Genomic DNA, 27,771 nt, shown 5'->3' on the forward strand with positions numbered 1-27,771 from the left:
TTCCATGTACATATGTGTTACTTTCTAAGTTGATTCTTCTCGAACTAACCTTTTCTCTAGTTCCTGGTCCTCTTCTCCTATTGGCCTCTGTTGCTTTAAAGTTTCTGCATTAGTTCCTTTGCATTGAGGACATCAAATGCTTTCTTGTTTTTTGGTTTTCTTACCTATCCTCATACATCCCTTGTGTGCTCTCGCTTAATCAGGTGATCAAAGTCCAGACCCCTTACTGTGTTTACCCTTGATCTACAGTCCACATATGAGGGAGAACATACAATTTTTGGTCTTCTGGGCCTGGCTAACCTCACTCAGGATGATGTTCTCCAGTTCCATCCATTTACTTGAGAATGATAAGATTTCATTCTTCTTCATGGCTGCGTAAAATTCCATTGTGTATAGATACCACATTTTCTTCATCCATTCGTCAGTGGTGGGGCATCTTGGCTGTTTCCATAACTTGGCTATTGTGAATAGTGCTGCAATAAGCATGGGTGTGCAAGTGCCTCTGGAGTAACCTGTGTGACAGTCTTTTGGGTATATCCCCAAGAGTGGTATTGCTGGATCATAAGGCAGATCTATGTTTAGATTTTTAAGAAGCCTCCAATTTTTTTTCCAGAGTGGTTGTACTAGTTTGCATTCCCACCAGCAGTGTATAAGGATTCTTTTTTCCCCACATCCTTGCCAACACCTGTTGTTGGTGGTATTTCTAATGATGGCTATTCTAACAGGGGTGAGGTGGAATTTGAGTATGGTTTTGATTTGCATTTCCTTTATGACTAGAGATGATGAGCATTTTTTCATGTGTTTTTTGGCCATTTGAATTTCTTCTTTTGAGAAAGTTCTGTTTAGTTCACTTGCCCATTTCTTTATTGGTTCATTAATTTTGGGAGAGTTTAGTTTTTGGAGTTCCCTGTATATACTGGTTATCGGTCCTTTGTCTGATGTGTAGCTGGCAAATATTTTCTCCCACTCTGTGGGTGGTCTCTTCAGTTTAGAGAGCATTAATTTTGTTGAGCAGAAGCTTTTAAGTTTTATGAAGTCCCATTTGTCCATGCTTTCTCTTAGTTACTGAGCTTCTGGTGATCCACTGAGGAAGTCCTTGCCTATGCCTATTATTTCCAAAGTATTTCCTACTCTTTCGTGAACCAACTTTAGGGTTTGGGGTCTGATATTAAGGTCCTTGATCCATTTTGAGTTTATACTAGTACAGGGTGATAAACATGGATCTAGTTTCAGTTTTTTGCAAACTGCTAATCAGTTTTTCCATCAACCTCATTTATAATCAAAGAAAAAATTTAAATAATACAATAATATACCTATGACCTGGATAAAGATATTTTTAAAATATAATATCCTGTAGTGTGATGCTTATATTAATAGCTATATCTATACTATATTATGCTTGTATTATTTATCAAATACTTTTTAGAAAAAAATTTATGTATATAAATGCATATCTATATACTAAAATTAGTATATTTTCAAATAAATCCTTCACTTTAAGACCCAAATATATCCATATGTATGTATAAACATGCATATGTATATATATTTTTTGCTGTTCTGGAGAACAAACTCAGGGCCTCATGCATGCTAAACCCCTGGTCCCATAAATGTACAGTTTTGGGGGGTCTAAAGTGGAATTTGGGAGGAGAGCAGGATCTCTTTATGTAGCCCAGGCTGACCTATAAATCTTGATCCTTCTGCCTCTGTCTCCTGAGAGCTAAGATAATAGACATGTGCCACCATGCCTGGCAAATGATTTATTTTTTAAATTAAGTGAAATATATATATATATATATATATATATATATATATATATATATACCTATATTTGAAGATACATATGTATCTATATACAAAATATATGTATTTATATATGAATCTATACATATGAGATACATGTGTGTGAGTGTGTTGGCTTATATATATATGTATACAACATTACCCTGAAAATGTAAAGATGGATGGAAGTAAGTATTTTCATATGATATACTCTGGTATGAGGATACATTTGATTATAATTCAGTTACATGTATACATAAAAACAAAGACCCAAATCTTTTGATATAACAATTCTACAGATTTATCATCAAGAAGTACTTGGCTATGCACAAAGATTTACCTGTCATTGTACATCCCAGCAATGTTTGTAATGTTGAGAAATAGAAGCTACTCAATTGTCTGTTATCAGGAATGGTTAAATAGCTGAAAAAGGGTTCACCTTACGTGAACTTTAACCACATCTCTTCTTCCTGTCACATCTCTTTACTTTGCCTTTGGAATCTCTGAAAATTGGCCAACATTTGTCTTTATGTCTCAGACATGAGTAAAGCAAAGCCATTATTCCTATTTGGGCATTTCCAAAGAATTGCTAAAATTGTCTGCTGTCTTCTGAGCAGGGAGACATTCATTTGGAGCAGAGTAAGCCCTTAAAGGTAAAAGAAAAGGAAGAAATTCTTCCTTTTGCTCATTATTGATTGTGTTCTGCCTGGCTCCCCAAAGTTCTGTTCCTTCCAAGTGAGCCACAACAATAATTCCATGTTATGATGTCCCTTTCTGAACATGAAACTTACATTGGCATTGTATTACATTACATTGGCCAGGAAGTATTTGGGCAGGGAACTCCCTAACAGAGGTGGATCAGAGTAAGCCACTTTGTATGTCCACCCAGCATTGTGGTTTTGTTTGTTGTTTATAACATTTTAACATGTACTAATTGTACAAATGAATAAAAGTCACTGTGATAGCTCCCTATATCAGCATATTTTGGGGCAGTACTAGGGTTTGAACTCAAGGCTTTACACTTGCTAGGCAGGTGCTCTACAACTTAAACCAACAGTTGTTTTTTTTTTTAACACAAAATCACAGCCAGCCTGGGGCCTACAAAAAGTCACCAATTGGCCACCTGCTCCCTGAGGAGTATACATAAAAATCAGGAAGGCCTCAACACCTGTTTTTCTTCAGTAACAAAAGGTTTATGTGGTCTTTACATAAAATAATGTTCTCATTATTAGAGTGTGGAATTATGTTCTAAAATACTAAAAATAATGCTATCTTTCTTTTGTCTAATGCTTTTTTTTTTTTAGAGACTTCATGTTTCTTTTCCGTTTGGATCTTTTGCATCGTGTAAGATTAACCATCCATGCCCAAAAGACCAAAAATCGTATGTTCTCCCTCATATGCGGACATTAGATCAAGGGCAAACACAACAAGGGGATTGGACTTTGAGCACATGATAAAAGCGAGAGCACACAAGGGAAGGGTGAGGATAGGTAAGACACCTAAAAAATTAGCTAGCATTTGTTGCCCTTAACGCAGAGAAACTAAAGCAGATACCTTAAAAGCAACTGAGGCCAATAGGAAAAGGGGAACAGGAACTAGAGAAAAGGTTAGATCAAAAAGAATTAACCTAAAAGGCAACACACACGTACAGGAAATTAATGTGAGTCAACTCCCTGTAAAGCTATCCTTATTTCAACCAGGAACACTTGTTCCTTCCTATTATTGCCTATACTCTCTCTTCAACAAAATTAGAGATAGGGCAAAATAGCTTCTGCTGGGTATTGAGGGGGTGGCGGGGAGAGGGAGGGGGCGGAGTGGGTGGTAAGGGAGGGGGTGGGGGCAGGGGGGAGAAATGACCCAAGCCTTGTATGCACATATGAATAATAAAACAATAAAAAAAAATTATGTCAAAAAAAAACCAAAAAACAAAAAGATTAGCCATCCATGTCTTCTAATGAAAAGAATATGAACTTTGGAGTTAGACTTTGCTCCCAAAACCAAGGAAAGGAAGTGAAAGGTAGTACACATGAAGACCAGGTTATAGATGTAGATACAGAGAATTAAGGGGGTTCTTTCTTAAACACTCAAAGTTTCAGTATGAAATAGAGAGGTAATGCCATCAGCTAAGGGGGAGAAGGACATCCTTGAGGTAAAGAGGAGATGTTAACTGGTTCCATGTTAGCCTGTTCTGCATCAGCCATAACTATGTAGGATTCCAGCTCCGATGCTAGGTTATGGATGCTGGGGTGGAAAGGTTTGATACCTTTCCTCCCCATCATGAGGGTCATGACAACACCCCTATTTCAACTGAAAAGTTAACTAGAGAAAAGCATAACAAATGTATTTAATCCAAGTTTTTTGTGACATGAAAGCCTTCAGAAAGGAAGACCCAGAGTCTCAGGGAAAGCCCCTTATGCCTAAGGCTGATGAAGCATAGATGGCCATGAAGAAAAATGAGTAGTTAGAAAGAATGTGTCCTATTAATAATAGGCAGGGGTGGAAAAAGCAAGGAGGAAAGCAAGGCTTGTCTAGATTCTTCTTGGCCTCTCTATTGTAGTATTTCTTCCTCCCCGGGATGGGGCAGGAACCCCTTCTTAAATGGAGCTCTTATGATCAGACAAGATATGTTTAAGAATTCCTTTATAATAAACTTTAAAACAGAAAGGTAGGGGAAAGTTAGAGGAACATTTCTAGGATTTTTGACTGGCTTTGGTTCAGAGGGGTTCTGATTTTATAAGCACTTTTTGAGGAAGAGGAATTCTAGTTTCTATAGCCAATCTTGGAGAGAAAGGGCAGCAGAAGATTGAAGAGCAAGTGAAGGTCAGAGTGTTTGCTTCAGAGGCCCTTCCAATGTTCTTCAATTCAAAGTTCTCAGCATGCCAAAGCAACATATTTTAGGGTGTTATTTCTTAGCCCCTACACTGAAACTTTTAAAAAACAGACATAATACAAAATGACAGAAAGTGGGTGGTAAGCACAGGTCCAGTGTATTAAGTGGGTAATTTCAAGATCATGCCTTTTGGAATCATATTTTAAAATACCTAAAGAAAAAAGAAAGAAAAGAGGGAGGGAGGAGGGAGGGATGGAAGAAGGAAGGAAGGAAGAGAGGGAGGGAGGGAAAGAGGGAGAAAATGACAGGGTGGTATAACAAAATACGGCCTTTCAGGAAAGGGTCTGATGTTTCATGCCTGGGTGTGCAGCTTGGCATTGTGTGAACTTATATATCACAAACAATACCTTTTCCGCACCCCATACTTGACAGAGTCTGAGCTCTCTTCCCATTACAGTGGCCAAAAGATCTAAAAAAGGAAAAAAAAAACAAAAAACCAGATTTCTGGAACTGATTTGTTGAAAGATTTGGGTGTTTACCGCCCAAATAGCAAGAAAAAAACTTGGCTGTCAGCCTGTATTCTATCACGTCATGCCCTGTGCCCCAGAACTGAAGGCTTTTATGAGCAAAAAGACTTTCACACTGGAAAATCTGGAAGCTGGTTAGTCTTTGTTGCTTGTCAAAGCTAAAAGTTGAATTAAATCAGATGGGTCTTTAAAAAAAGAAAAAAAGAAACAGATGGATCCTTAAAAAAAGTGTTGGTCAGCTAAAGACTTATTTAAAAACACATGGTCATTCTGCCTTTTGTGGGATATGCAAACTAAATATAGCATCTGCAGGAGGTATGCTGCTATAATTTAGCAGCTGCTTCCCAAAATATGGTCAGGTTCTAAGAAATGCTAAAATCTCACCGCTCAGTTTCCTACCTAAAGCTCCACTTAGCCTGTCTTTAGGGATTTATGAAAATTCCACTTTTTTGCCAAGTATTTTAGTTTCAAAATTTTTGTATTGTTTTTCTTTTTGCTTTAGTATTTTTAAGATTCTACTATAACTTATTATCAAACAGTTAAGTGAGTACAATTATATTTTATCATATATCCTACACTTGTAACAGTAGTGTCTTAATGAAGGGCTCTGACTAGATTATAGTAATTATGTGAATAATTATTCCACCAACTTTGTAGTCACCATATCCAAATTTACCTGTGCAAATGATTTCAAAGGATTTTAGTGTCACCTGAAGAAAAGTTAATTTTAACCTGCAATCTAATTATTTGGTGAATGGTTGAGGTGCTTGTAACAAGAACAGAATTAGGGTCCTTTGATGGAGATAGGTAACTTATGGTTTTGTTGAGTATGATAGAAATGTTTCTATCTGAAGATGGAAGGCCATTTATGGAAATGGAAATTCATTTACCAAGGGCTGTTATGTTGGTAAAGATGGTAGTCTATGTCTATGTCACTCTATGTCTATGAAACAGACTATGTAAAGTACTTTAAAAGGCAGTGGAAAACCAGTTAATTCAACCAGTGCTTAACTATTTAATACAAACAATTCTCTTAAATTGCACAAGAAAGGCCTTTTTATTATATCCTATAACTCCCTTCTCCTAGCAAAAACCTGTTCGTTGTGTTGAATAGGACTTAAACTCTGACACCTCATAAAGTGAAAATCAGTAAATCTAATTATTTTAAAACCCAAACTGATTTGATTTGGGGAAAACAAATTCCTGATCAAACTGTTTTCTACTTGTCTTTTTCCTCAGGTTTCTGGTGCTGGGGACGAAACCCAAGGCCTTGTGCATGCTATGAAGGCACTCTACCACTGACCTACATCCCCAGCCCTTGCCCCTGGAGCTTTCACCAAGAACTTTACTGAATTTTTACTAGTGTAGGGGAAGTCTGGTCCTCTGCTAGCCTTGTGGTTAGGTTTCATCTCCTTACTCTCCTCTCCAAAAAAAAAAAGAAAAGAAAAAAAAAAAAAACACCTTAGAAGAGAGTTCTATACCCGCATAAAGTTTGCTCAGTTACCTTTTAAAGTCCGCTACCATCATTATGTTGTTTCTAGAAAGTCGATCTTTTTTTTTTTTTTTTTTGAAAGGGAGAAAGATGAAACCACAGAGGTGATTCTATTGGCCTTTGATGACACAGGAGCAGGAAATTGGACCAGGAAAGCCCTGACACTCTTGGAGATAATGACTCTATTTGCATATTAGTCGTCTGCCCTAACTTCTGTTCCCTTACCTTTTGCTTCCAGGTCTTGAGGATATTTCATTGCTTGTTAAAACCACCACCTCATGATGTGCAGAAAAGAGATCCCAATCTAGTCCATTTCTAAAACTGGGTGGGAGGGAGGTGCATGGCTCAAGTGGTAGAGTATCAACCTGGCAAGTGTAAGGCCCTAAGTTCAAACTCTAGTACCACCAAAAGTAAATAAAAAATAAAATAAAATGTAAAAACTGTCTTGTTCTGAGTGGGGGAAATTAATAGATTGAAATCAACAGTGAGTCCAAAATGAGGGGACATGTGAAAGAGCCTAACGAGAGACTGTATACTCTAAGGAGCTACTAAGAGGGGCTTTATAATCCACACAGCAGTTTGCTCTACTATTCACCAGTGGTTTTCAGCCAGGGAGATTTTGACATGGTCCCTCCTTCCCCCAGGACATTTAGAAAAAAGCTGGAGACACTCTTGATTTCTCATGACCTGGGTAGTGATACCAGCATTTAGTTGGTTTGTAACCATGAAAGTTCCATTTTCACTGCCAACTAATAAAGCCAGTAATTCAGAGACAACTTCATTGGCAATAAGCTGGTTAGTTGGAAGATGGAGGGATTTCACTCAAATTCTATCCAACCAAAGCACATATGGGGTTTCTTAGGGGATCTGGTTTTAGTCATAGCTAGATAAGCACCAGAATAGTTATTAATTGTTGCAGTAATCAGTTCTCTTGACATGGTTTTGATGTTGTCCATAGTTCACCAGGTGTTCTTGTAAACATGCAGAAAGATGACTGATTAGAAGGTCAAATGGTGGTGTTCTTTGATGGTTTCCCTTGTTCTTTGCGGGCAAGGCTGGCTTTGTTGGCTTTGCAGGCAGGGCTGGCTTTGTTGGTTAATTATTTGGGCAGGGATGCATAGAGGAGTAAGGTAAAACAGAAGCAGTTAAAAATAGACTTGCTAGTGCTACGAGCCAGTTAACCTGCTCGTCAGCTTTAGAGAGGCCAGACAAGCTGCTATTGACATCCCAGACAAAGAATTAACTGGCCCCAAAATATCAATGTGCTAAGGTTGAATTTCCCTGTTGTGGATAAAAGAACGTGTGCATATCTTTTTTTAGTACAATGAGAAGTAAGTTAAGTAATACTGTTGATACTTACTTCACTATACTGTTTGCAAAAATATTTGTACAGTCCTCTAGTCACTGCTTATTTGTGTTTTCAAAGTTAATCTAGGTAGATTTCTCCAACAATGAATATTCCCTATCAAAACAAAATTTTAAAGTATTACTTAGTACCTAAGTAATTCAGTATACCTTTAGTATACTGAAACACATTGATTTGCACCATTGATTTACACAAATTTAATTTGCCCTGCCAACCCCAGTGACTCATGCCTATAATCCTAGCTACTCAGGAGGATCAATCTGGAGGACTGAGGTTTGAAGTCAGCCCTGGGCAAATAGTTCCTGAGACCCTTTCTTGAAAAAAACCATCACAAAAAAAGGGCTGGTGGAGTGTCTCAAGCAGTAAGAATGCCTGCCTAGCAAATGTGAGACCCTGAGTTTAAACCCCAGTGCCACCAAAAAATATAAAAAAAAGGAAATAACGTTTTTAAAAATTTGCCCTAACTTTTAAGAGATTTATATAAAATAAGGAACATCTGTCTGAGGGATATCGTTTTACTTGTTCCATCTTCTTTCCCTCTTAAATAGATGCTAATACATTTGCAAGCTGTTTTCTTTTTGTAACCCCACTCTTTAAAAATGGCCCACTGAATATTGCCTGAAATGACATAAACATTATTTTTTTTAAATGTATGAACAAACAAGAGGATAAATAAGCACCTCAAGAATTTAAACTATGGCTGATTACTTTCCTGTCACAATCTTTAACTTGAGCCAGTGGGAAAGTCCTTTTTTTTTTTATTATTTTATTTTACTCTTGAATTAGCTTACATTAATATGAGGGGATTTCATTGTGATAACTCCATACATGCATACAGTGTACCTTGAACAAGTTCACTTCCTCTATTATATTCCCATTTTTTCCCTTACCTCCTTTCCAGGAGAGTTCTTAAGAACAGGCCAAAATATTTGACTTTCCCTTTGTCCTGTCTCAACCAAGGCAAGCCAGCAGCTTGCTCAGTTACCATCTACCTGAAAATAACCTCTCCACCACAAGTACCTAAGTGGGAAATCCAGTGTGCTAGACCAAACGAGCTGATCCTGTCCTATTGCTTTTGTATTTTGGAATCCTGACAGACAATTTCCAAACAAAACTGAGACTGGAGGCCATAGTCAGAATCTAGTCAGTAGATGACTGACTTTGGGGATCTTTTGTCAAACAGAGCATGTGGTCTGGCTCGTGTTCCAAGGGTGGGAAAGCTGTAGATAGGGAAAGCCTTGTAGCTGTTGTTATCTAAAACATTTTTAACATCTCATTCAACCCACTGTGGCAGTTCACAAATCGTTTGGAATAACCAAAAGAGCCAGGGAGGTCTATCTGAGAGAACTTTCTAGAATGAGGAAACATCACATATTTACTGTGTCCAATTCAGTTGGCCACTAACTACATGTGGCTACAGTAATTGAGCGTTTTGGCGTGTGGTTAAAGTAGCTGAATAAGTTATTTTTATTTAACGTTATTTTAAATAAATATGTATGCCTAGTGGTTACCATAATAAATAGTGCCAGTCTAGGAAATACTAATTCATAATTTTATATATTCCCCCCCCCTCAGTACTGGGTTTGAACCCAGGGCTTCACACTTGCTAGGCAGGTGCTCTACCACTTGAACCACTTGGCTAAGCCCTGTTTCATGTGGGTATTTTTGAGATAGGGTCTTGAGAGCTATCTGTCCAGACTGACTTTGAACTTCCATCCTCCTGATGTCTGCCTCCTGAGTAGCAAGGATTACAAGCATGAGCCACTGGTGCCAGGCATTATTTTACATCTTAATTTTAGATATCCTGAGTCTTTTTTGCTTTTTTTCAAGTGTAAATGATAAATTATAGAGTGTTTAGAAAATAAGGAGAAACAGATACCCATAATTTTATAACTAATATAATTATTAGATATTTGGTATAATTTCCTCTTTTTCTATGTGTTCTTAGTTGAATTAAGCATGATTTTATCTTGTTTTACTTTTTTAACAAGCTTTTTTTTAAACTTGGCATTACGAGAGAATCTATTTCTGTACTATTGAATAATATTCACAAGCCTTCAGACCTAATGATTGACGTATCATAATGTGTTGATGTATCTTAGATGGCTGGGTCATAGTTTATTTCTTCTTTTTGAAATTTTGGCTTATTTCCTTTGCGTGATTGTTTGATTTTATGGTTATTATAAAATAATGCTGTAGTAAACATATGAAAGCATGCTGATATTTCTCCTCTTTAAAATACATTACCATATAAAATGTTTGAGTTTTATTCAGGGAAAAATTGACATGGTGCATCCTTTCACTTCCTCATTTTCATTTTGAAAAAACACTTTTCCACTCTACTTGTGAAAAAATGGACTTTAAAACTGACAAAAGGAAAGAAAGCCAAGATTTTTCTCTCTGCGGTACAATTAAGCTGATAAATTATGAGACAAATTAAAAATCCTCTTCATGTAACAATAGGAAGCACTGATAAAATGTGACAGCACTCAGGGCTAATGGCACAGGTCTTTGCCTTCCAAATGGGGAATAAGTTCCCAAGCATAAACCCTGCAAGTAAAATATTTTACATATTCAGATCATCTCTAGAATCTCTTAAGATGAAAAATTAACAGAGATAAACAAAGAAAAAAACTACCATTTTGTTTTGTTCTTTGCAAATCTACATAGTTACACATTGGTACATCTTCAAACTATCCTGTTTAGAATTTAAGGTGTTTTGAGTACAGTGCAAACAAACCTTCACATGTCATACAATTAGTAATTCTTCTGAGGATCTTGGCTGAAGACTTTATATTTTGCATTCTGGTAAACTCACATGATTTAAAAAATTTCTTCTAAAATAAATACTATACTCTAATTATCTGATCATTAACAAACAAAAGGACCTTACTGATTTGATACAAATAAATTTAATCCATAACATTTTGAATATTAGAATGTAAAAAGTCAAGTATTTTCATTATTTGTAAGTAGACTTTTACCTTCTATTATATCATCCTTTGTCTTCATTTGAATTGAGATTTGTTAAGGAATTGAACAGGGACCATATGAGCTTGTGCTAATTAAATATTAAGTTATACATGTGAAACAGCTTTGTAACCCACAAGTACAGTGAAAATCTAATATAAATGTTTTAAGAACTGTTCTTTGGGCATTATGTATATGAGAAATAGCCTTTAAAATTAGCCTAATGGGAAGAAATCAAGACTTCTCTCTTTCTCTGGCATAATGACTTTAATAATTTATTGTATAAATTTGTTTTTCCTTCACATACAACAATAAGAATGTTTGGACCAATAAAATTACTGCAGCTGGGGCTTTTATTAGCAATACCAACTGGGACATAGATCTCTGTCTTGGAAATGGAACCTAAGTCTCCAGATGGCAAATCACTGGGACTTAGTTCACAAAACACAATGCCAGAAAGTCATTTCCAAAAAAATCTGTAGTGTTTGTACAGGAAATGTTTGAAAAATGCTTGGAAAGCCATCAACTTTGTACATACTTTGTGGATTATCTAGGGAAAATATCTAAAATCTGATAGGCTTTTCTCTGTTAACTTCTGGCTTTCCTCACTCTTACTATCAATTCTTTAAAGATGTCTCTAGTTTTGACATAAGTATACACAATATATTGTTATGAGGTTGACACCACTCAAAATAACATAATTCCAGGTAACCATTCTTCATATCACCATGTCCTGTTATCCATATGGTCAATGAAGAGGTATTTTAAATTGCTTATACAGGGCATTATGCTAAGTAAATCCCAGGCTGCAAGAGTTTCCAATTTTTAGATAACAGAATTCATAACTTTATTTTTATGAATTGCAGGTGGTTTTCATGAGCTTATGCAAAAGTTTTTGGGACTGTGGGCTCGTAGCCCTGGATGATATTACAATACAGTTGGGAAGCTGCCGGTCTCCAGGTAAGAAGGCCGTCAATCATTTCAGCTCTTTGTCTTGTGCATTTAATCTACACTAGTCTTTCCTTTCCTTTTCCTGACAGAAGTAGTAGGCTTTGGAATTTAGAAATGCTGACTGCAATGTACATGTGTCTTTGAATGTGTGACTTAACCCCTTTCTCTTCATTTGTAAAGGAAGTTAGCAATACTTACCTAACTTTTGTGAATAATACCTATACACTCTCTAGCATTGGACCTGGCACATAATGGTGCTTTAAAAACAAATATCTTCTTTTTAACTAGTATTGTTATTATTATTGATGTTGTCTTCTGGATACATATTTTCAAATGATAAAAAATTTATGAAATTCTTATTTCACAGATACTTAATACACATAATTTTAAATTTTTAATAAAATAAATATCTTCTAAGTTAATTAAATGACAATGAAATAATAGACCAAGCATTGATGATAGTGACAAAATAAGGTCAGAGCAGTAAGCTGTGTAGTAGATATGACATCCAGGGAGTAAATGGTACAATGTTAACTCAGATCATGGGCCTGGATCTACTAAGTACATCACGTCCTAAATCATGGGGTATCCATTTCTTTAACAGACAGACAAATTGTGGTATCAGGTTGGCACTGGGGAATAATCTCTATGTTTATTTAATTAAAACTACTTGCTTTTACTCCTTTGATTTCTGAAATCCCACAAGGACAATACAGATAAAAATATCTACACTCAAGACATGGGAGAGGGAATAAGGCATCATTAGTATTCAATATCAAATAAAATGAAGTAAAGTCCTTAATAAAAGAGAAGCATAAAAGGCAAACTATTTTATTGGAAAAAATTGCTATGAATCTGGATGAAGGAAGGTGCAGTGTAGTCCAGCTACAGGAGAAGTCCTCAGTAAGTTGGGAGGTAGCAGTAAAGCAATAATAATTATTAAAGTTATTATAATAATGCTTACTATCTTTCCTAATAAGACATTCACTGACTAGTCAGGTCTTTAAATTTTTGCAAAATACTCTTTACAAAAAGTTTATGTCAAAAATTTCAAGATACTATCTTGAATCTCAAAGTAACACTTTTTTTGTATGTGAATGAAGCTGTTGTTTTTACCATGTGCTATTGTGTGATTTTAAGTTATGTGGAAATAACATAACTGATTCCATTTTAATTATAATTTGTTAACTCCTATACATATCATTAAAATAGATTTAAAGTTGAATAAGTTATTAATGATAGCATTCAAAGATAAGTATTGGTCTTTAGAAATGGAAAAATAAAGCTCTTACTAGCAAATAACAATTTTAAATATTTATTTTATTAAGAGTTATTGAGAACTTCATGTTCTAAATACTTTGCATACATCATCTCATTTAATTCTCAGGAAGTCATGAAGTGGATACCATTAACATTTCCACATTACAGATAAGAACACTGAAGCCCAGAGAAATTTAAGTCATTTGCATTGCACAGCTCTGCCTCCACAAGTACATTTAGACCTCCCCCAAAGCAGCTGTGGAGTTCTTCTGAGCATATCTGTCACTCATCCTGAACTCCTGAAGAAAGCTCTTGCATTGTGCAATTTTATTATTTTTCATATTTTCATAAAGACAATATGCCTCCAATTGTTAGAGCTTTGTAAGCTTATTCACACAAATAAATTCACAAGGCTGGGGAAGTTTCCTTCTCAGAGTATCCCAGTGTTTCAGATTTAGATTTCTTATTGTTCTCTGCCTCTAAGGTAGGACCCATGGTGGGACACAGTCTTATCTGGAGGCAAGAGCTTGGTGTAGGTGACCCACCAGTGGGGGGCTGACTGTCATATACATGGCGTATGTCCAGACACATCTCAGATGTGCAGAATGGGCTGCCAGGGAGCCTTAAGATGCATATTCATTGAAAGTATCTCAGCAATTGCAACATCTGCTGTTTCCTTGCAGAGAGACTTCCACCTCCACCTGGAGAGTGTACTTTTGATCAAGATGAATGTGCGTTTACGCAGGAGAAAAGAAACCCGAGCAGCTGGCACAGGAGAAGGGGAGAAACTCCCACCTCCTACACAGGACCCAAGGGAGATCACACTACTGGGGTAGGTGAGTTATGCCACATGGTGCTGTTTCCTAAGAAAGCCTTCTAAAGTAGGCATCCTAGGGCTTCTTGATTGCATTTTGAAATGTGTGAATTCATGTCTCATGTCCAGAATGAGCTACATGTAATTCTACACACACAATAGGTGCACTGAAAATAATCCTTTCTGTTTATAGCCTTGCTTGTATATTGCTGCAAAGAGAATGGAAAAAGACTTACAAGGATAGGCAGGTAAAGATTATTTAATTAAAATTAGGATTAAAAGTAAGAAAGGGACAAAAAATGGTGGTAGTGGTGGTATGTGTGTGTGGGGGGGGGTGGTGATAACTGAAGCCAAAGCCAGGGCTGAGGCTTAGTATATAAAATGTGCTGGCAGATGAGAATGATGAATACAAGCTTGACTCCAAGCTTTCATCCATAATTTTTTTTTGGCAGCACTGGGGTTTGAACCCAGGACTTCACACTTGCTAGGCAGGTGCTCTACCATTTGAGCCACTCCGCCAGCTGCCTCCAAGCTTTCTATTGGTGAGACAACAGTGGAAAATCACCTGGGAAACATGATCCTCAGCATTCTTAGCGTTGGAATGGAGGGAGCTGTCCTCTCAGAGTATAGGCGATAAGATGTGCATTTTCAATAGACAATGTACAAGCTACAAACTAAAGGTTGATCTTTCTTTGTGGTGCTGGAGATGCAATCCAGGGCCTTGTGCATGCTAGGCAAGCACTCTACTACTGAGTAGAGTGGACAGTCTTTGGCTTTTTGAGATAAGATCTTACTATGTAGCCAGTCCTGGGAGTTAGTGTGATGCACTGAACATTGAAAAAGCAGGAAAACTCTTTTAAGTTAAATAGCCAGTAGCATGCTCCTCATGTCTTTACGCTAAATTAACTGCATGTTTGAGTTGTAGACCTTGTTTTGCCACCTCCCATATCCACAAAATCTGTGAAAATCTGGCAAAAACATACACAGTAGATATTAAATTACTCATAATTCTACTCCTTTACTAACATTTCCTTGATTATGGGGACATAAGTTAGCAAACTTGGCGTGGCTTTATTTCAAGGAAGTGGTATGGTTGTGCTTGCTTTGTCTCTTCAAAAGCAAAAGGATATTTCAACTGGCTGGGGTGAAACTTCACTGCAAAAATTGAATGCAAAATCTTCTTAGTGTGTTCCATATTTATTCTGAGTGAGTATTTGATGAATTAAATGAAATTCTCTGGTGCACAACATAGAGAATGTTGATTTTTTAAAGTAAATTATTTCTATAGTCTGTCTTCTTTATGCTTCATTTTACATGCTTCCATACATATTTCCAAAAGGTTCTCAAGATACCTTCTAGTTTCTAACTAAATAAAATATTTTATAGGTTATATCTTTTTATTCCTATTCACAATAATGTAAATGAGAAACCAGATTTTGCTGTGCTGTGCCCAAGTTAACTACAGATGTATAACATTGGATTGAAGGTGTTTTGGTTTTGTTCTTAAAATTACTCTAATAACCATTTTACTGGGGGAAATGATAAAGCTAGTGATCATTTATTGAACACTTAGCACATGCAGGCACTCTGCTGAGAATGGTTGCATCCTTACCATAACCTGTAAAATAAGTGAAAGGTCTCATTTTTCTGAAGAAGCAGAAGCTCAGAGAAGTTAAGTGCTCTTCCAGAGCCACACAGTAGTAACTGGTAAAGTGACTGTCTGGTCTGTTTGGCTCTAATGGCGATATTCTGTCCACTCTACCTCATCAGAGTCCCCCAGCCAACATGATACTCGGACACCACACACGACCCAGAATGACTATGACAGCTTATATGTGAACATCACATCTTTTCACGTAACAGTATAAACTTATACATTACACCCTTTACACCAAAGAAAGGTGTTTTCTTTTAGAAAAGCTATGTTTAAACCAATGGTATTTTTGTACATCACGAGAACTTCATCCAGCAGAAAGAATCCACATTTTTTAGCTATTTCTAGTGTCTGCATACCAATACTATTGCTTTAACTCCAGAAATTCAACCCACCCGCCCATTGTATACCCCAAATACACAGAAGAGTGGCTTCCGTTGTCCTAAACTCTAATGGTGTGACCTAATTGAGGCTGATGTACTGGCTCTCAGATCTCGAAGTGACAAGCACTGCTAATTCAAACATTAAAGCATAAGCAAACAAAGACTCTTTTAAGACAACTTGTATTTGTTGTCTTGTTACTCATATCTGAAACTACATGTACATAAGAATCAAATGTCTTAGACCTGGGATTCATCATTAACTTAGAGCAATGTTACAGAAATCTTGATTCATTCCATTATTGTCTGAGCACCTGCTGTACATTGTGCATTAAATAATGAGGATACAACCCAGGCCTCAAAAATACAACAGGTAAAATGAAGAGGATTATGTGTTAGAGATGGTGAAACCACACTGAAGGACAGCTAGCTCTGTTGGGAGTGTCTTGAAGGATAAGTTGGAGTTCTTCAGGAATGGAAGAGAGTGAGAAAGCATTTCAGGATGAGGGAAAAACAGGTATGAGGCATGAAGCCATTAAGCAGTGGGGCGACTTTGGGGAATGCTAAGTGATTATGTTTGGCTGACCTGTAGTATACTGTCAACTAGCATTTCCAAGAGAGTAAAGTCTAAATTGTAAACTTATATACAGGTATCAAATTTGGAGATATGATTCCAAAGAGCAAGAGTGTGGAACAAAGACCATAAAATAAGGAAGGAGAAGAGAGCTGATACAAAGATGCACCATGGACTTGGCCCACTGCTATGTCCAACTGGTTGTTTGATCCTGTGGGGACATCTAAGAAGCCATTTTGAAATACATCTTAGGACCATAAACTAAGGAGAGAAAGGGACAACTGTTTGACCACAGGCTCCTGTATTCCACTGAGTGTGCCTATTCAGCATTGACTCGCACCCCTCCCTGATTGCTGAGTTGCAGTCACATGGGTGTGTGGTTCTGCAGAAGTTCAATCCAGAAATGACTGAAGAAAGCCTCCACATCAAAGAAAGGAGGCAATTGGCACGTGGCTTGGGTCTAAGATAAGGCATTTATCAAGTAGCACTTGAGACAGTTCTATCTTTTCACTTCCCATGCTTAAATCCTATCAGTCTACACTTGGAAGAACACATACAAGGAGCAAAAAGAAAGAAAAAGGCATACAAAGCTGTTTTATAGACAACTGCATTAGATGATCAGTCGATATGTGCCCATTAAATAAAAAGAAAAGCTCAGTAAAGCCACACTATAAATATGTCAGGTCATTGTGTGTTTGTTAAAATCAATACATCATCTCAAGGTTAAACAAACACAAGCTCTGGGAATGGAGCCTTCTGGTCAGCTGCCACACAGGTCAAATAATGCCAATTAGCCAGCGATGGAGCTTCAGGAAGTTGCACTCCCGTTCTGCCCCTTCCAATGGCTGCTGGCTACTGCTTTCCACAGATGCATTAGTTGTAGAGCTCTTGGATTTCAATTCTGCTACGGAGGAGGAGAGATGGGATGGGACTAGTGCAAGTGAAAAGGTTGCAATCATTTTTCTTGAACAATCACTCTTGGATTGTTGCAAACCTTTAGTTAATTCTCAGATTTCTCAAAAAGTTGATTTTGACCTTTTTTCTTTTTTTCCTTTCTCTCTCTCTCTCTCTCTCTCATTGCTTTTTGGGGGGTGCAGTACTGGAGCTTGAACTCAGGGCCTCACACTTGCTAGGCAGGTAGTCTGCCACTTGAGGCACTCCACCAGCCCTGTTTTGTGTTGGGTATTTTCAGGATAGGATCTTGCAAACTGTTTTCCTGGGCTGGCTTCAAACTCACAATCATCCTGATCTCTGCCTCCTCAGTAGCTAGGATTATGGGTGTGAGCCACCAGCGCCCAGCTCTTCTTGCTTTTTGTAAAGATTTTCGAAGGTACTTACTCTATCATTCTACGAGCACTCTTTTCTTCCTCACATTTGCCTGCTTTTTAACAGATTGGAATTCATTGTTTATTGTGAAAGTCTCCATCTTATCACCCATTTTCTTGAGTATATCACCCTGGGCTCAATCTCTAACTCTTAAGTGAGCTGGGCAAGTGCTCTACAATATATTGTTGTATAGTCATAGTCTTAAATTATTGATCATATTTATTTTATAGTCTTTGTGTGATAAATCCATATTTGGGTTGCTTCTTTCCCACATATAGAGTTTGCCTTCTTCCTCCACACCCTTTTCTTAAAATGTCTGATTAATTTGAATATTTGACAGTGTGAATGTGCCCTTCCATGATGGTGTTTTTCTCCAGAGAGGATTCTATCAGTTTTCAAATAGTCAACTGGAGTAGAGCCATTCCCTTTAGTTCAATTAGAAGTCAACCACCTTCAGGTGGGGTTGCAGTTCTGTTTTTCTGACTCTACCTCTGGTTCTCCCTGTACTCCTGACATGGTCTCTAAGAATGCAGTCTGGAGTTTAATTAGAGACTGACCTCTCTAGTATGTCCTACACTTCAATTTTTTGTCACTCAATTGATGAGAGTCCTGAAAACTCCACTTTGTTTTGCATTTAACTTCTTGATTCTTGCTCTCTGAAAGTAAAGAATTTGGAAAATGCCCTGGCTGCTTTGGCTGCCTTGAACTCCAGTTGTCTTCTCAACCCACTAAGATCTGTTGGTTTCTCTGTCACTTAGGTGATGCTTTCTACTTAGCCTATAAACTCATAGGAAAATGCCTGAAAGGGAAAAACATCTCAGAAAATGTTGAGCTCATCTCATTGACCTTCCATTTTCTCAGGGATGCTGGCCCCTTGAGGCCTTGCTGCTTGGAAAGCTGTCTAACAACTTCAAAACAAATATCCCCACCCTTACCCACCCAAAAAGAAAGAATTATTCATTTGTTTTTTCCTAAGTTTTCTCCACAGAGTGTAGATCTGCTACCAGTTACTCAGTAGAGCCAGAAGGGGGTGTATCTGGTATTTCACTCTAGCAACATTTATTTACATGTTTATTTTACTCAAAAACTAAAGACATTTGCTCTTTTCTTCTGTGCTATAAGCTAACCAACACTGTTTTGAATGAGATCCTTATATCTTTGGCATGTCACAACTACATTCACTTTTTATATTTTCTGACTGTTTACTCAAGGTCTTACTATATCTGAGATGATACTGCCTGGTGTTCTGTTCTTTGGCAAGGGGTAATAGGCAGAGAGTATTAAAATTTGCACATTCTTAGCCGTGAAGTACCTGACAGATTATGCTATTGTTTATGTCTTTCCTTTTATAACTCTCCCTCTTGAATAATAAATTTAAGGGACAGTTATGTTAAAGAAAAAATGGTTCAGTAACAGTTACTGAAGTAAGTGAGGCAGACTATTCAAGTCATCATGACAGGCATAGGGACCCCTGCAATGTGATTTTTCAGTGGAGGGGAAGGTAATCTCTTCCCTCAACTTTGAATATAGTACAGGCAAGTGAGAATTTAAAATCAAGAGTTGTGTGGAGGTCAGTGCATGGAAAATTACTGAGTGCATCAAGGGTAAGAGGGATTCTGGTTGAACTGACCCATTTTTTGTTTTTCAGTGTAGGATATCAAACACAGGAACTTGTGCATGCTAGGCAAATACTCTACCACTGAGCTACACCCCCACCACTTGGTTTTTTGAGACAAAGTGTTACTATATAGCCCAGGCTGGTCTTGAACTCAGGATCCTCCAGCCTCTATATCCAGAGTGCTGAGATTATAGGCATGTAACACCATACCTACCTACTAAGGGGATTGTTACTGAAGGCAGATCACATGTCACCTGGGGGATGGTGGAGGATGAGGAACCTATTCACATGTCAAATGTTACTGATACTCAGGGTGGTAGCTCCTGATTTAGCAGAGTTCTTAACGAAACAATTTTATATGGAAGTATACAGGTAGGTCTAGGAAAAGATTTAGGAGTCTGACTAAAGTTTGGTTAAGCAAAGAATCTTTGTTAATTATCAGAGTGATAAAGTGCTGCAGATGTCTTTTTATAGTCAACTTTCACAGAAACCACTTCTACAATCACCTCATATTTTTAAAAGTGATTTATCTAGTAAATGTAATGTTGCTTAGATGAATGTCACTGAAATTCATCATTCTTAATTTCATACATTCTGCATTAATGAGAAAAATTTAATCGACTCTACAAATTAACAACAATTCATAGATTTTGAGGATGCTGGAGGCAGGTAGGATCTTGTAGATCAATTAAGGCAACATACACATTTTAAATATTACTGGAATCCATTCAAGGGCATTTTAATAATAATCTGCTTGGATCCTGAGGTAGCAACAATAAGCTTGCTTATGTCTAGATATACAACCTAAGCAATAATGAAATTACATCCAACAAAGAGATATCCTATTGCCTGCATGGTGGATTTATTGCATTTACTTCTAACAAACTTTTCTATGTCACTTTTTTCAAATATAGGCACTAAAGTAATGGCAGGATACAAAAATGGCAGCACTTCCTATTCTATGTGTTATGAAAGTACTAGACTCAAATTTTGGACCAGCAACACAGTATCTTTCTCCTTGATGACTAAAAGGGTATTTGTTTGGCATTAGTAGTCACAGGGTCCTTTTTAAATTAATGTAACGTATTCTGGAAGTTTTAGATGACATACCTGTACTTGTAGTCTGCACTGCACATTTTCATTTTCCATCCTTAAAGTCCATCAATCTACACTTGGAAGAACACACTCGGAGAGAAGAAAAAGAAAGTGGAGAGGCATACAAAGCTGTTTTATAGACAACTGCATGTAGATGTTCAGTCATAGACAACCATTAAGTAGAGAAGCTTAGAAAAGCCACACTATAAATATGTGACATTATTGTGTGACTTTTAGAATCAATAAATCATCATATGTCACAATTCCAAGGGAGATACAGCTGCTGACTTAACTGATAGGCAATGCAGAAAAACTTTTCCAAATTCTAACGTGCAGCATGGTAGGCATAGTCTAATGGAAAAACCATCCAATAAACAGTGAGCTTCCTCTGCAGAACTAGGGCATGCTTACATAACCTCTGTGAGCCTCAGTTTCCTCATATGCAAAACAACCATAATAATCAAAGCCTTCTAATCTCTTAAAGTTGCCATGATGGTTAACTAGGAATATATTTGTGAAAAGACTTGATAATGTATAATCACTGAACTGAATGGTGTTACTTTTACAATTAGTGAGTCTTCTATAAAATCTTTTGTTTATCTCTGTGACACTTCCAGGACATGTTATTTTATTTCCTTTAGGTTTCCATAAAATGCAAAATAATAACCTATGACTTCTAGTAAAATTAGTTAGTAGAAACCAAAAGGTTTGATAGAAACATTAAACCAATGTTTACCAATTTGTGTTATATTTGCCACCAGATCTTTTAAGCACTAGGAACATGCCTATTTTTTAACTTGATAGTAATGTCCATGAATAAGAAAAACATATCACTAGCACATCACAGTCATTATCTCACAGATTTATAATTAATTTTCTGTTTTCATGCTAATATGACATTTCCTGTCTAAATAAATATATTTAAGCAATATAATGCAATGTATTTAAAGAAAAATATTAAACACAGGTTTGTGAGTAGACAAAAAAATATCATCAACATGGTATTTGTATAACTTAAAGCTTGGGAAGAACCTAAGGAACAAGTCATTCTACTAGACATGGTAGAATAAAGGCATCCCCCACCAAAAAAAAGTGTCTAGTTCCACCATTTGACTCCTATTAAAAGAATACAAGCATTTGTGACAGATGGCTAGAGAGCTGCATCAAGGTGCAATGGACTTCGTAGGATTTGTTTTGCAAGATTTGTGTATCCATTTCCTGCCACCATCTGCATGTATAACTCTATCCTGCATGACCAGAAAGTTTCCTGACACAAATAGTCTTATTTACAAGATAATAAAGGCAAGTCTTAACAATTTTTCTAAGGTTTAATTGAGTATTGCAACTTTATTGACATTTATATGATACCAGGCTGTCAGAATTCTTTATAAGCATTTGTTTTAATTGATCTATAGTTTATAGAGATTTTGTGGCAAATGATAATGGAATAAATAAATCAACAGATAACTATCCAGTCTAATGAGAAATTGCCTTCAATTGTCTTAATTCCTTACCCCCGGTGAATAGACTAATCCAGCCCTCCCTTCCCCATTCCACTACCTCTCAGAAAAGTAGCTCTGTATCATTTTCTTAACAATTCCAAAGAAAGAGGCACCATCGCTTTTTGGGGGAGGAGGCACTGTTCAGTTTCAATAAACCTTCTTGTTTCTAGAAATTAAATTATCTTACAAACATACTACTAAGTGAAGACAGGAGTCTTCTTCATTTCCAAGAACATTCCCTTCTTGTATAAAACATTAACGATACATTGAAATATCAAAGAATGAAATTTACTTATGAAAATGTGCTGTTAGACAAAAGAAAATCAAAAATTTAATGTGTTTCTTCTATAACTGATTTAACGATAGTCTGTTTCAAATACTTGTCTTTTAAGAATTTTGGTACCTGACATCAGACACATAACCATGCTACCCCACTAGTCTGTAGCCATCTAGGAATTAGTTCCAGATTATCAAAATCTGCAATGTCTTTCAGTATTTCCATAACTAGTCTTATCATGCTAGTTTCTGATATTGCCAGATCTTTACATGGAGAAAGCTTATATGACAAGCTTTTAAAATAAATGTGGTAAAATGTACATAAAATAAAATTTACCATTTTCACCATTTTAAATGTACAATTCAGTAGTGTTAAGTACATTCTCATTGTTGTATGACTTTTCCTATCATTGTTTCCAAAACATTTTCATCTTCTTAAACAGAAACTCTGAACCCATTAAACAACTGCTCTTCGTTTATGAGGAGCTTTTAAAATTATTTCAAAATAAAGAATGACAGGAGGTATGACTCAAGCAGTAGAGTGCCTGCTTAGCAAAGCACAAGGCCCTGAGTGCAAACCCAAGTTCTGCCAAAAAAAAAAATTAGAAACAAAAGTAAAGAGCAATTTTAGAGAGACACCTTTAGCAGTTGATCTTCCCAAAATATTTTTCCGAGACTATTAGGAATTCTCTTGCAGCCCAGTGAAAGCAGCTAGCTGTTCCTTCCACATTGCCTCTTCACTGCCTCTTCACACAAGCCACAGGGGCTCCTTTGTAACCCCAAAAGGGGGAGCCATGAGCCTAGAGGAATGACTGCTTCACACTTCAGGATTGTGGATACGGTGTGTGTCTGTGCATCTCAGCACATCATAGTTGCTGTGTAAGGAACAGATGGGACTCTGATCTCCCAGTAGATCCACTGGAACCCCCATCTTGAATGTTAAACAATGACCCGCAGAGAGAAAGTAATTTGTTTTCTCCAGTTAATCATCCCTTCCACAGACTGGAGTCCTTCACATGCAGGAACATGTGAGCTGGAAGCATCAGTGCTGGGGCTTCCTGGCTCCCATCCAGAGCTTTTGTTTGCTGAGACAGACAGTGCTCCAAGCTGTAATGTGGCAAAACCTGTCAACACACAGGGCTTGTCTGTGCTTTCCAGACACATGGGAAGCAGACTGGCCTTCCATGAAGCTCTGGTCTTTTCTGGGGAAAAGAAGTATCATATGCAAGTCAAGGAGAAAAAAAATATTTATAATAGAGAGGAATAATTGGTTTCTGCATCAGAGGGGCCAATTCCAGGCAGCTGACAAGTTTATTAAAATTATTTTTGAGAATAGGTATTGGTGTACATTGCCCCAAATCAGTATTACCTTATACATGATCCTTAAAATACAAAGTATATCCCAAAGACATTTTCAAAGGCCAAAAATATTGAAGAAAAGTAAGTTGGCATCAGTGTCCCCAGAAAGTCATTCCATTTTTTTGCATATGACCCCTCTCTCCCAAAAGCAGAATAATTACACAGATCAAGAGGCATAGCTTCCTTTCCTACTTCATTATACTAAACACAAAGATATCTGTGACCAGAAACCTAATCAACAACTTCCACCTAACACCCGAGACTTGAAGATACATGAACTGAAATCACAGTAAACTGCAGGAGTCACATCTGAGGAGGGGTGTGTGGTCCAGAGCACAGAGATGGGGTGGAGGAGGCTGCATGGCCATCCTGATGCAGTTAGAGCCTACCCTGCCTAGAAGAGCTTGGCACAGAGTAGTGCTTTGTTCCTTTTAAGGCCAAATTAATTAGTGCATTGTACACAGTGAAGAAAAGAATTTAATCCAATGAAACCAGAGATGATGAAGAGTTTTCCTCTCTTCCAGGACCTTAGAATGATCCTGATCAAGACTCATTAATATCACTAGGAGTTCACCTCCATCCTCACTAAACAAGACAGTTCTCAGGTCATTCTGGAAAGACTATGTTTCAGGCTCTAGTGGTCCCTATTTTCCAGTTCCTCAGTGGCAGCATCTTTCAGAGGAGACTTCCTACCTACCTGAGAGTTTCACCTATAGCCAAGGGCCTTTATCTAAGAGTCAACTGGGCCTTTTGAGAATTCTAAAGCCAGGTGCAATATTTTTTTCATTGATTTTTTTTTTCTTGATGCCTTAAAGATTATTTTTGGAAGAAATGTTTTGCTAATTAAACATGTATTAAGGTATTGCTTCAATCCACTGTGCCACTTACACTTAAGATAGTATAGGACTCCTTTGAACATAGTTAGGTGAGATGTCATGGTTGATTTTATGCCTTGACCCTATGGAATTGAGTTAAACATATTCTTCTGTTAGGATCATGTGTGTGTGTGTTTGTATACACTAAGACTTTTAACTGACAAAATGTTACAAAAGGAAAGATTCCTGACACTGCCAGATATGCCAAAACCCCAGTGTTTTTGTATAGCAATTTTTTGTAGCAGCAAAAGAATGAAGATTATAAAGTTAAAGGATTATCTTGTGTGTTCATTTTTTCAAAATATCTCAGATGGTGTGGAACTAGTTTGAGAGTATTTGCCTTGATAAAACTTTAATTTACATCAAAACTTGGATTTGTGCTAGTTTTGCCTTGGAACATCTGAGGCAAGTGGCCTATCTCACTGCCAAAAACCTCACATATTTGGAGTGAACTTGGTGGAGTCATGTGTTGTAGAAATGGTCAAACTGGTTTGCGGCTCAGAGCTGTGAAAGAAATGCTTTCATTCATCCATCAACAAACATTCATTGAGCATCTAGCATGTCTCAAGCACTGCTCTAGTACCTGGGGACATGGCAGTGAACTACAAAAGGGACAGCCTCTCTTTGTGCATTCTAGAGGAGGCAGACAAACATTAAAGATGAGAAAATTATAGGCAATGTTAAAGCAGTTAAATAATAGGGAAAACATAAGATATGAAGGTGCACGGGATGAAAAGTGCCAGGGAGAGACTACAATTTGAAATGGTATAGTTGGAATAAGCCTGATAGGAAAGGTAACCTCTGAGTAAAGACTTAAAGAGCCAAGAGAGTAAGACCTAAGACTCTCTGGAGTAAGAACCAGGATTAGCACCTGCAAAAGCCCTGAGGTGGCAACCTACCTCCTATGTCCAAGGTCAGAATCCAGTTCAGTGTGGCTGAGCAAGTCTGAGTTGGAGAAAGGTAGCAGCAGTAGCAGATTGTCCAGGATCCAAAAGCAATCATCAGGACTTCAGCTTTTCCTTTGAAAATCTGAGCCAATGGAAGTTCTGGACAGAGACATAGTGGTTTAGCTTTTGCTTTAGAAGGATCACTGTGGATACTGTGCCAAGACTAGATGGAAGGGGATGAGAATAGAAGCAAATAGAACAGCAGAGAAACTGTTGCATTAGTCCAAGTGAGGAAATATGGTAGCTCAGACCTGCGCAGTAGCACGGGAGGAAGTTAGAAGAGAAGTGACTCGATCCTGGATATATTTTGGAGGTGGAGCCATGAGAAATTCTTGACAACCTGGATGTGGAGAGAGAGCAGAGGAGAAAACTGAGATGCATGTTCAGGTTTGGGGCCTGAACAGCTAGAAGGGTTAAAGAAGGGTTTATTGTCTTATGGAGTAGAATTTAGTGTTTTTGTTTGGGCTGCTCTAAAACATTATCACAGGCTAGACAACTTATAAACAACAGAAACTTATTTCTCACAGTTCTGGAGGCTGGCAAGTCCAAGGTCAAGTTTCCAGCAGATTTAGTGTCTGGGGAGGGCCCTCTTCCTCAAAGATAGCCTTGTTCTAACTCTATCCCCTTAGGCAGAAGAGATGAGTCTCTGGGGTCCCCCATAAGGGCACCAATCTCATTCATGAGGACTCTGATGTCATGACCTAATTACATCTATACTCCTCCTCCCAACAGGATAACTTTGGGGATTAAGATTTCAATTGGGGGTGGGGCAATAAACATTTGGAAGCATCACAATATTGCCCATGAATTAGTGTGACAAATTCTCATGTGATAATTACCACACCAGTGACACAATACTGGCACACTAATTACCACCTATTAAACTGAATTATAAATCATTGAATTAAAAATTACTTTATGGTTTTAGTTCCTGTAGCATATCTATTTTCCTTGGATCATACATATTACGCAGAATTATAAAATTCTTTCTCAGTACTGCAGCTAAATCCACCATGCTGCCAGGAACACTATAAAAGAGGACAATGTGACTTGTGTCTTTTTTTAACCATACCTACTTCTCATTCCTCTCAAGGCTATTACATGTACATCGAGGCCTCCCACATGGTGCATGGACAGAAAGCACAACTCTTGTCCAGGCCTCTTCGAGGCGTCCCCGGAAAACACTGCTTGACCTTTTTCTACCACATGTATGGTGCAGGGACTGGCCTGCTGAGTGTTTATTTGAAAAAGGAGGAAGACAGTGAAGCATCCCTCCTATGGAGGAGAAGAGGAGAGCAGAGCATTTCTTGGCTTCGAGCACTGGTTGAATACAGTTACACAAGGCAACACCAGGTAAGCAAAGAGAGGTAAAAACTGAGTGAGGGAAAATATGCATCTGAGTTTATGATGTTCTTCCTTTTTCTTGCTACCAAAGAGAATATTTCCTCCTTTTTCTGGGTCAGAGATAAAGGCAGGATTAGTTTAAGAGTAAACATTATTAGTATCTATATTGATTAAATCTAAGCAGTGAATTGGAAATTAGACAGGGAGAGAAAGCTTTGGAATGCATGCATAAAATGATTTTTTTTTTGTAATTCAGTGATGAAAGTGTATCTGTTTTTGTCTTGGTACATTATGAATGTCAAGTATATTTCCATGTGTCCTGCACATTTTCAAGTGAAGTGTCCTTTCTTCTAAATATGGTATTGCCTGATTAGTTGTGGCAGCTGGATCCTTTATTCATCTTTACCCATATGCATGTAAAACTTTCTGTTTAACCTTAATTTCAGAGTGGGTATGATCCAGAGTAAGATTTTTAAAGCTTCTGTACCCATCTCTGCATTTATGTGGAAGAAACTTGGAGACTCTTGATCCCAAGTCCTGGGTCTCCCCCGGGATCCTCTCAAGTGCTATAGATTCCCATCTAGATTATGTAGATTATTCCAATAGGCAAGGCTCAGCAGCCAATCTAGCCCAGAGAATAGCAGCTGCCTTCTAATAGCCATGGACGACTTCACCTGCCCACCACGAGCCAAAGGTCAGAAAGCTGGAGGAAGATAACTTTCAGACTCCCAACTGTTCTTGAAATTGCACTGTCGAATTCTAAAGCTTGACTTCCAACTAAAAGCCCAGCTTCCTCCTCACCCTTGTTTCTAGCTGATAAACCTCCTGG

The 27,771-nt window shown here is 37.5% G+C and overlaps 1 protein-coding gene across 2 annotated transcripts in view; it reads left to right on the plus strand.

Annotated features, from left to right (window-relative positions):
• Mamdc2 (MAM domain containing 2) overlaps positions 1-27,771 on the plus strand; it is a 149,064-nt gene that overhangs the window by 113,774 nt on the left and 7,519 nt on the right. Inside the window, exons 10-12 of one of the 2 annotated variants that reach the window (XM_074052015.1) lie at positions 11,834-11,927; positions 13,862-14,010; positions 26,692-26,932. In XM_074052015.1, the coding sequence (XP_073908116.1) occupies positions 11,834-11,927; positions 13,862-14,010; positions 26,692-26,790 (342 nt within the window). In that variant the 3' untranslated portion in view covers positions 26,791-26,932. Of the gene's footprint in view, positions 1-11,833; positions 11,928-13,861; positions 14,015-26,691; positions 26,952-27,771 lie in introns of those variants that run through there. The other variant, XM_074052014.1, reaches the window with a different exon arrangement.

Source organism: Castor canadensis, chromosome 13 (genome assembly GCF_047511655.1).
Source record: "Castor canadensis chromosome 13, mCasCan1.hap1v2, whole genome shotgun sequence".
NCBI classification, from domain to species: Eukaryota; Metazoa; Chordata; class Mammalia; order Rodentia; family Castoridae; genus Castor; species Castor canadensis.